The sequence below is a fragment of the Epinephelus fuscoguttatus genome, linkage group LG18, assembly GCF_011397635.1.
Source record: "Epinephelus fuscoguttatus linkage group LG18, E.fuscoguttatus.final_Chr_v1".
In the NCBI taxonomy this organism is placed as follows: domain Eukaryota; kingdom Metazoa; phylum Chordata; class Actinopteri; order Perciformes; family Serranidae; genus Epinephelus; species Epinephelus fuscoguttatus.
Window position 1 is genome coordinate 12,977,600 of NC_064769.1, and position 9,403 is coordinate 12,987,002.

General features: G+C 40.5%; 2 protein-coding genes across 3 annotated transcripts; one reads left to right on the forward strand and one right to left on the reverse strand.

The window, feature by feature from the left end:
• Nucleotides 1-189: 189 nt before the first annotated feature.
• Nucleotides 190-3,212, reverse strand: LOC125906184 (uncharacterized). Of its 2 annotated transcripts, XM_049604647.1 has the most exons (7): nucleotides 3,121-3,212; nucleotides 2,770-2,911; nucleotides 2,545-2,659; nucleotides 2,133-2,245; nucleotides 1,826-1,925; nucleotides 1,576-1,697; nucleotides 190-1,468 (listed from the first exon to the last, which is right to left on the reverse strand). In XM_049604647.1, the coding sequence occupies exons 2-7, from the start codon at nucleotides 2,858-2,860 to the stop codon at nucleotides 1,344-1,346; spliced, it is 666 nt and encodes a 221-aa protein (XP_049460604.1). In that variant the 5' UTR covers nucleotides 2,861-2,911; nucleotides 3,121-3,212; the 3' UTR covers nucleotides 190-1,343. The 2 variants fall into 2 exon arrangements, with proteins under 2 accessions (XP_049460604.1, XP_049460603.1); XM_049604646.1 differs by having other exon boundaries at nucleotides 191-1,468; nucleotides 2,770-3,197.
• Nucleotides 3,213-3,450: 238 nt separating this feature from the next.
• On the forward strand, nucleotides 3,451-5,980 carry rpl28 (ribosomal protein L28). The gene is made up of 5 exons (XM_049604648.1): nucleotides 3,451-3,485; nucleotides 4,015-4,102; nucleotides 4,855-4,978; nucleotides 5,587-5,705; nucleotides 5,841-5,980. Exons 2-5 carry the CDS (start codon nucleotides 4,022-4,024, stop codon nucleotides 5,928-5,930), a joined length of 414 nt encoding a protein of 137 aa, XP_049460605.1. The 5' UTR covers nucleotides 3,451-3,485; nucleotides 4,015-4,021; the 3' UTR covers nucleotides 5,931-5,980.
• Nucleotides 5,981-9,403: the final 3,423 nt, after the last annotated feature.

The following is a 9,403-nucleotide window of genomic DNA, read 5'->3' on the forward strand; positions in this document are numbered from 1 at the left end:
TTACAATGTCTTAAATCAATCTTTCAAAAGTCTTTGAAATGGTAAGACATGGGAAGTAGGACATTATGAATGAATCTTAAATCTTAAAATAATTCTAATCAAAGGTAAAATGAACACACTTTTTTCGAAGCAAACCAAATACTTTTATGATAAGATAATATGTTCATTGTTTTCTTTGTGTTCCACTCAAAAGTTTTAATATTTTTTCAGCATTGAAGTAGATCATCCAACTTTTCAACTAGATCAGAAAAGTAATGTTATTTATTACAGTAAATTGACCCTAAAATGTAAAACTGGTCTTAAATATCACTCCGAGGGTCTTAAATCTTTTCTTATGACATTTCTGTTTACATGTTTGAAATAAATAAAAATCTAAATCTAATGTGGCTTAAGATGTAGCAAACGTTTTGGCAAGCGCGTGTACCTACAGAAAACAAAACCAGTGGAGCTGCCACATTTGCACATAACTCGTAATGCAAATGTGATGAAAATATGATCAGTGACATTAAAGACAGTATTGGCTGATAGAGATCTAACAAGAAATGAACTGCTAGCAAGGGAACACAGGCTATGCTAAGACATTTTGTTCCACAGCGTATTAGAGGTTCAGATACCAGGAGGTAGGTGAAATGTTGTGGAGCAGTGGGATGGTGATGAAGGGGATTTACAGTCAGGTTTGCATTTAATTTCTACTTAATATACATGCAAATGCACCAGTGTGACCCTGGTAAGACATTTCAATCAGGACCAAAGTGATGGACTGTCAGATCACAACTGACATCCACAGAGCCATGTCATGTGCATGGCTAAAAATTTGCAGCATCCTTAGTTTTATATAATCTGCTGTATTTCTGTTAGCAAAGACATTTCACCATCTCACAGTTACATTGTTATGTACAGTACAAAAACAAAATCTAATAAATTGTCATAGCATGACCGTTGGCAACACTTATTTTACAGCCTTACAATTAAATCCTCTCTTTTTACAAACATTTTCATCAAGCGACACTGGCACTTGCACGTGTTCAGTCCACTGATCTGAGAAAGACGATATTGTACTAGCAAATTGAGCACCTCTGCTAAAAAAGGGGCAATATCAGCTTACTTTCAACTAAGAAAAGGCTCATTAGACTGTTTAATTATTTACAGTAAGTCCAGTCAAATGTAGACCTTCCAACAGTCAGTATAAAACAAACATAGCTACTTATATAAGTAATTTGTATTACCATGATCTCCTGGAGTAATGTGCCAGCTCTTCCCAACATTATGTTATCTGAGTTCATCAAAGTCATTTATTTGTTAATGTCTCATTCTGTGTGCAAATAGTTCCTGTCCTCTTCTCTTCAAGTAGAGAGAGTTTGATTCTGAGTGTCAAGCGCTGCTTGTGCTTTCTGAACGGCAACTTCCAGCATCGAGTGGTCACTGAGCAGCTGTTGGAGAGCAGCTGGGTCCATCTCCAGCAGCATACCTGCACACATAGATGAAAGGGTACAAAACCAAAATATCATTAGTGCTATAAACATTTAGTCTTTATCCATGAAATGATTAACTTCCAAAGATGCACTGTCATGTCACCTGTAATATCATTTGCATGAAGTGGATCCAGCTCCTCCACCAGTGAGAAGATCTTCTCTCCAAGCCTCTCTGTGTCATCAGCATCCGACATGTCACTAATGTCTGTCTCCTCCATGTTCTGTCTGAAGAGAAGCAGCAGGAACATTCATTCAAACAAGTGCTTTAACTGTAATTTCTTAATAAATATTAGTTCTTTTGTAATGTTTTATTTTTTAGATTAAATTACAAGTAACAATAATAAAGCACATACTCCTTGAGAGTCTTCAGGGCGAAGTTCACCTGCTCTTCCAGCAGTTTTGGATCTGAAAGAAGGTTTAACACGACCTCTTTGTGCTGCTCCAGAAGCATTCCTGTTGAAGAACAGCAAATCCTGCTTTGATGCATTACACACTAGTTGCTCGTAATTTTTTTTTGGTGTATACATGATAGTGAAACTAAGAGTCCAAGCTAGAGCTTCAAAGGCTTTACTTCGGTATATGCTGATGTTGCTTCATGTCTAGGTGGTATTTTGCTGCATTATATCAGGTGTTTGCTGAGTCACAGGACTGGTTGCTTACCTGTGATTTTCTGCGAGTGGCCTGTGTTGTAAACATCCACCAGGTCAAACAGCTGCTCCCCCAGAGAGTCAGAGGACACAGATGCGTCATCCTCGTCCTTACATGTTACTTTGCTGCAAAGAGGTGCAGTGACATGAGAATGCACAGTCCTTCCCAAAAAAAAATACACTGAAATTTGGTTGTAAATAACTGATGTTGCATTAATGGGCAAAACCACCCCTGTAAAGACATGTCCTCAGACAATTTGATGGTGTAATAGTGTTTGTTACATTAAATATGCCTTTCTGCATCTGAACGCTACCTCAGTCCTCTGCTGGGAACGTTTTAGGCTCAGAGGACTTATGAGAACAAACATTTTAAGACCAGTATGTTCATGATGATGGAGAGAAGGAGATCAGGTCTGCTGCTGTACCTGGGATCCTGTGCCAGCTGCAGGGCTCTGAGGGCTTTCTCCACAGCAGCAGTCAGCGTGGCTTCATCCTGCAGCATCTGACTCAGCACAGGACCTGGCAGCTCCAGCAACATACCTAGGACACACACAGGCTTGGAAACTGTGATTTTATGTCAGTTATTATTATGCAAATATGTTTAACAATGTTACAAAACCATCAAAGTGAGTCATAGTAAGTCATCTCACCTGTGAGTTTTCCAGCATTCTCTTTGTGTTTGGGGTAAATCAGAATGTACAGTTTCTCACCAAGTGTCTCCAGATCTTCTTCTTCGTCCATATTTGACTTTTCACATTAAATCACTGCTTGCAGGTGCCATGTTACACCGCGCTGTAACGTTACAATGAGCCGTTTTACAGAAGATTTTACCTCTGACAACTTTTTAGTCCTCAGCTTCTTCCAATCACATCAACATTCAGACATCCACAAAATACTTCATAAAATCTGCGTCATATAATGTTAATTTTTACTAAAAGATTCGTCTTATTTATTCTGTGCTTTCCCCCCGACACAGACTCATATTATAATCCAAACTATACCTTCCGTGCTTAATATTAAAGCAGCTGACATCTGGAAATTGAATTTATGACGGCTGTCTGTAAACACGAGGCGCACATTAATGACGTTGACTTTTACAGAGTGCGCTGAGGACGTGTCCCTCCGCTGAGCTTGTGGAAAACTAGTTCTCAATAATATGCCGTTCAAAAATATGGCATAGCGTCAAAATACTAACGACACCACGACTTTAACAATAATTGTGATTTTATGTAAATTTTAAACGTTTTAAAGTGTGTGTTTTATGCTAAATATTGTATGAGCAAGTAGCCGTATGTGCGCAATGATCTGTGACAGAGGTTCCGTAAAGCGGTTTCCGGTCTCTCCGGTCCTCTTCCTCCGCTAAAAGGTAACGTGGTCGCCTCGGCAGCTATAAGCCGCTAACTAAAGTGTATTTATTATGTCTCCCTATTAGTATTAAGCGTCAGAAAGTCAGATATTATTGTTGTGTTTATTGTTAAAGACCCACTGTGACGGTAAATGTCCAAGTATAGTGTAAAAATGGAAAGATACATTTGTGAGCACGTCGTCCGGGTTAGGCCTCATCGTGCTCCTTCAGTCCATTGAGCTGAGCTATGGAGCTAACTTTAGCAAACTGTTTCAGTCTAACAGCAGCGCAGTGTTTTCTTGGGATAAGACGTAAAATATATGTTTTTCGTGTTACATTATTTTGACATTGGCCATTAAACCAAATAGATAATCTAAAGTTGTGAAAGCAAGTGGTCACGTTGAGCTAAAGTTAGTTGCTAAGAAAATAGTAGCCGACAGAAATGACGCCTGTCAGTTGCAAGCAGTGTCTGTATGTATTGCCGCTTTTAATGTTGCTTTGACTTGGATTTGTGAATTTATTCAGTAACACTTTGTCTCGTTTTGTCCAGGTGCATCATGTCGTCCCATTTGCAGTGGATGGTCATCAGGAACTGCTCCAGCTTCCTCATCAAGAGGAACGGACAGACCTACAGCACTGTGAGTACACTGCCTGCCTCTCTGCTCAGACCACCTGACTGACAGACCTGACTTCACGTTACATGAGTGCTACAAGGGTTTTGAGTGTGTGATGTGATCACAATTAGGTGTTCTCAAAAATCATGTGGCGTAGGAGGTAGAGGAAGTCATCCTTTTATCACAAAGTTGGCTGTTTGATTCCTGACTCCTGTCCGAATGTTGAAGTATTCTTGAGCAAGATACTGAACCCCAAGTTGCTCCTGATGGGCAGACAAACGCCTTGCAAAGGAGCTCCACCATCATTGGTCTATGAATGTGTGTATGAATGAGTGAGTGAGAGGCAAACTGTAAAGCACTTAATCTGGCAAGGCAGAAAGGTGCCATTTAATTAAAACATTCAGAAAGCAATTTTTGAGCTTGCTGTTGGCCAACACTGCAATATACATAGGTAGTTAGTAGCTCAGCCAGAAAACTGTTTGAGGAAGATTTTGAAAATTTCTTTTAAATTTAATTGATGTCCAAAGCACTCACATTGCATTGTCTCCCACATTGCACTTTGTTTTCTTGCACACTTAACAGCAAAGCTAACATATTACTGTAATACTGTCGGTACACTGTAAGTGCACAGGGTGGATTCTGTTGCTGACAGAATATGATGGGACTGGTCTTGGTGGTGAAATAAATATTTAATTTTCAGTTTTTGAATTTACTGTCAACTGTGACAACACATGCTGTCCAGTGGTTTATCTACATTAAATACATTTATGTGACAGGAGCCCAACAACCTGAAGTCCAGGAACTCTTTCCGCTTCAATGGTTTGGTGCACAAGAAGACTGTAGGTGTGCAGCCAGCTGCCGATGGCAAGGGAGTCGTCGTCGTGCTGAAGAAGCGTGCAGGTAAACATGTGACATGGTTTTCATCTTCAGCTACTTCCTGTCTGTAAAACAAGTGATTAACTGCATGGAATACAGGTCTTTTGATAATTAAATGCAAAAAAAAGCTGTACATATACATTGTACAACCTGCCAACTGTTCTTAATGAATGTCAGCAAAACACTTTTTTTTAAACATGAAAAATTGACGTATTTGTTGAAAGGATTTTTCATTCATGGGTGGGATTTTAAGGGAAAGCAGCTACTGTTTTTGTGATCTACTGATGCTTCCTTGAATCAAGTGTGCTTACCTCCAGTTAATACAAATTTATTGTAGTATAATTGCTCACGCTGTGACTTGCTGAGATTAAAAATGGCTAATAAGCAGTTTTAGGAAGTTGTAGTTATTTGCAGGGATTAAAATAAGTGTCCAGTATATCTTTCTCGGTAGTCAGAGTGGATTCCTGGAATAGGCTAACATGCACTGAGCTATCAGGGCAAGAAATATGAGCATTGCACTTTCAGGAAGATGTAGCAAGTTGACATAGCCTCAGACTTTTTGTGGTCGCAGGTTGTGTTTTTGGCTCGTAATTGCTAATGTGGTAATGTTGGAATGTTTCCGTGTTAAACAGGTCAGCACAAACCTGCCAGCTCATACGAGAAGATCACCATCAACAAGAACTCTCGCGCCACCCTCAACAGCCTGAGGCACATCATCAGCAAGAACAAGTACAGGAAGGACCTGCGCATGGTGAGCTTAATCTGTGATTTTAGATAGCTAAATTTTAAATGTTGTTACCGCAGTTTTATGTTAGGACCCTTTATATTTGTAGTTTGCATTTCAAAGCTTTCAGGAACATAATGTACGTCTGATTTGTTTTCCCAGGCTGCCCTGCGTCGTGCCAGTGCCATTCTGAAGAGCCAGAAGCCTGTTGTGGTCAAGAAGAAGCGCACCAGGGCTGCCAAGACAGCATAAACTGATACACATGATAAATAAATAAAAGCTTCTTGTTTGGGAAAAAAACACCACATTGTCCTGAGTCTTGACTTGCACCTGGAGCCTGATTATATCTGCAGTTTCTAATATGCAGGATAGTGTGAATATAAATGAATCCCAACTTAAACGCCACTGTCATACCATCATTTTTGTTGGTAGACTGTAAATGAGCAAAACCTCCTGGAAAGATGAGCCACAATCTGATCAATGAAGGGTTAAGTCAGGGTTTAGAAGCATGGATAAGTCCTTCCAGCTTGATCGTTTTCTCACCCATGGCAATGTGGATATATTGTACAAAAGACAGCATTTGAACGTGCAGGAAATGTCTTGTAAGCTGAGCAACCTGATGTTTCTGTGGGTTGCTAAATGTTAGTAATAACTTTGTTGACTTGTTCATGAGTCATGGTATTTCCTGTGCACTAAACATCCTAAAACCTGACGTAGGTAGTTTAGCTGTTGTGGCTAGAAATGGCCAGTAAGTGGGCACTTAGCTTGTTGCACCCTCTGCCAAAATATCTGTTTACCAGACCAACCTCTGGAGGCTGGTAAAGTTTAGTTGACAGCCACATGACTAGGTAATAAAGCTACAGCAAAGAAATTGTACCATCCCCTTGACCTCACTGCTCTGTTGCTCAGTGATGATGTGCATGCTGTATATGTGGTATAAATGAGCTGCAGCTAATCAAACACCAGGAGGCTGTCTGTATTGATTATTGATGCACCCAACTGGCATGTTGCTTCCCTTTTCACCCAAATTTTTGGACTCTATTTTATATCAATTCCTGAGGATCTGAGTGCATATTTATTTTTAACACTGCACAAGTTAAACATAATTTTCATTTGTAGATTATACTGGAGCAAACAGGGACTCCTCTGCTGCTTTAGTCATAGTGATCACTGATGTGGAAACATTGGATAGATTTTGAAGTAGCCCCACTGGCAGCTTTCCACTCATGGCTTTTGAAAGACAGAACAAACTGCTGTCGCCTCCCCGTGAGTTTAAGCTGGTAAAGTATACTGCACCAATCATCTCTGAATTGAAGCACATCTCTTTGACACGGGATTGGGACGTGCCTACGGGAGGGATGGCTCTGTGAAGATGTGGTAGAGAGGCTGTGAGCTGTGGTTGCCATGAGGGGACTAAGGCCAGTGCTTCTGTGCATGCCCTTGGCTCTGCTGGTCTTGCAAGGTCGGAGCTTTGAGCTGCAGGATACCATTCATGCACTGATAGAGGAGAATATTCACCTTCATGACCGGCTGGAGAACCTCACCCAAGCCCTCAGGGAACTCAAACGGATGCTGTGGCATCACTCGAATGGTACTGAGTTTTCTTTACATGTTTTTTCTTTCAATGTTTGTCCTTCATATTTTTGTCTCTTATTCTGATTATTGCATTGCATTGTCATTGCACACTGGTACACACATGGCATGAGAATGTGCAAATAAAACCTTTAAATTAAACTGAAAAACAGCACTTTATTTTCTGGTTCTGCAGAATTTATTCTGAAGACACAGGATCTGTAATATATGCTCTCTAGTGCATCGTGGGATCACTATTGGAATGCATATTAGTTTTATGAAATGTTATGTTTTTTCAGTCCCCAAGGTCAAAACAGCTGCCTGCTTTCCTTTCATTTCCCTTACTCTCATTTCCTGTTTGTGTCCTGTCTGTTTCTCTTAATCCTCTCCATGCTGTCTTTATTCATTTATGTTCTCATGTAGCTTTCTCATTCTAGTTATTTGACCTCACCCGGAGGACTAATAATTTGTTCATGATTTTTGTGTTATGATTAATCCAGACCCAGATCACCATGAACACCACGGACATCACAATGAGGATATCCAGCATCTGTGGGACGAATGGTCACAACACGGTGTGTATCATGTCACGCTTGTCTCTTCAGCTGACCAAAACATTTCAAAGCTCCAAACAGATTTACTGTATCGAGCGTGCAAGTTGTGTTAGAGCCCATACCATTAGTTGGTATCGATTTCAGGGCTCATGCAGGCTGCAGATAGGCTCACAGGTCACGTAGCACCAGGGGGATAATGAAATGTTAATCAACTCTGCCACAAATGAGCCTGCTAGCAGCACACAAATGATAGATTAAAGGGACAGTTCATCTCAATATGAAAAATACATATTTTTCCTCTTACCTGTAGTGCTGTTTATCAAGCCTGTCAGGCCATATTGTGCGTTTAGCTCCTTTAAAGGGACAGTTCACCTCAAAATAAAAAATACACATTTTTTCCTCTTACCTGTACTGCTACTTATGAATCTAAATTGTTCTTGTGTGAGTTGCAGAGTGTTGGAGATATCGGCTGTACAGATGTCTGCCTTCTCTCCAATATAATGGAACTAGATGGCACTCAGCTTGTGATGCTCAAAGCGATAAAAAATACATTTGAAAAAAGCAAACAGGAATGTCTCTTTCCAGAAATCATGACCCGGTTACTCAAGATAATCCACAGACTTTGCTGTGAGCAGTTTCATGTAGGAACTATTTTATTCTACCAAACTACACCCACCAATCGTATTTCCGAGCTGAAGGAAGAGGGCATCTACTCATGGAGGAGAAGCTCAGGCTCTTGACAGGGTGAGATGTAAACAGTGGTGTCCTGAGCTGTGACATTAGCTAGCACAGTGATGCTAGATGCTAGGTGAGCTAGTCGACACAGTGACTGGCCTTTTTCACAGCAGAAAAGCACAGGTGTATTCCATTTAGGGCCGGACCTGGTATCGTGCATGTAGGCTCACTGAAATAGCTTACTGGCACACTTAATGGAATTGAGCCATTGCTAATGTTATCAGTTTCACCTGTGATTTTCCTGCTGTGACAAGACAAAATGTCTGCTGTGAAAAAGGTCGGCAGAAAAAAATAGTTCCTACATGAAACTGCTCACAACAAGGTCTGTGGGTTATCTTGAGTAACCAGGTCATGATTTCTGGAAAGACTTGAGTTTTTCAAATGTATTTTTTGGCGCTTTGAGCACCACAAGCAGAGTGCCATCTAGTTCCATTATATTAGATAAAAGGTAGACATCTCTACAGCTGATATCTCCAACACTCAGCAACTCACACAAGAACAATTTAGATTCATAAGTAGCAGCACAGGTAAGAGAAAAAATGTGTATTTTTTATTTTGGGTTGAACTGTCCCTTTAAAGGAGCTAAATGCATGATATGGCCTGATTATATTTCTCCTCCTGGCAGGCATCAGTGCAGAAACCCACCTTCTGTTGGAGCATGCTTTTTGTGGACATGACCTACACGACTCAGCTGTTCCCCTCCATGAAGAAACAACCCTCCTGCTGCTGACGTTATCCTGCCTCACTCTGCTGTTGATGAGATACTTCTAGGCTACATTAGCCTGGTGTCCACTGAACAGCTACACAAAACTTTATCTGCTGTGGTGTCGCCCAGTTTTTCATACAAAGTTATTATCTTGTGGT

What these genes read in the sequence shown, in the direction of transcription:
- LOC125906184 (XM_049604647.1), bottom strand. Translation starts at nt 2,860, where the DNA reads ATGGACGAAGAAGAAGATCTGGAGACACTTGGTGAGAAACTGTACATT. An exon ending in CCACTCGCAGAAAATCACAG is followed by an intron (nt 1,926 to 2,132) that starts GTAAGCAACCAG and finishes GTTCTTCAACAG; the next exon opens with GAATGCTTCTGGAGCAGCAC. An exon ending in TCATGCAAATGATATTACAG is followed by an intron (nt 1,469 to 1,575) that starts GTGACATGACAG and finishes CTATGTGTGCAG; the next exon opens with GTATGCTGCTGGAGATGGAC.
- rpl28 (XM_049604648.1), top strand. Translation starts at nt 4,022, where the DNA reads ATGTCGTCCCATTTGCAGTGGATGGTCATCAGGAACTGCTCCAGCTTC. An exon ending in CGTGCTGAAGAAGCGTGCAG is followed by an intron (nt 4,979 to 5,586) that starts GTAAACATGTGA and finishes CGTGTTAAACAG; the next exon opens with GTCAGCACAAACCTGCCAGC. An exon ending in ACAGGAAGGACCTGCGCATG is followed by an intron (nt 5,706 to 5,840) that starts GTGAGCTTAATC and finishes TTGTTTTCCCAG; the next exon opens with GCTGCCCTGCGTCGTGCCAG.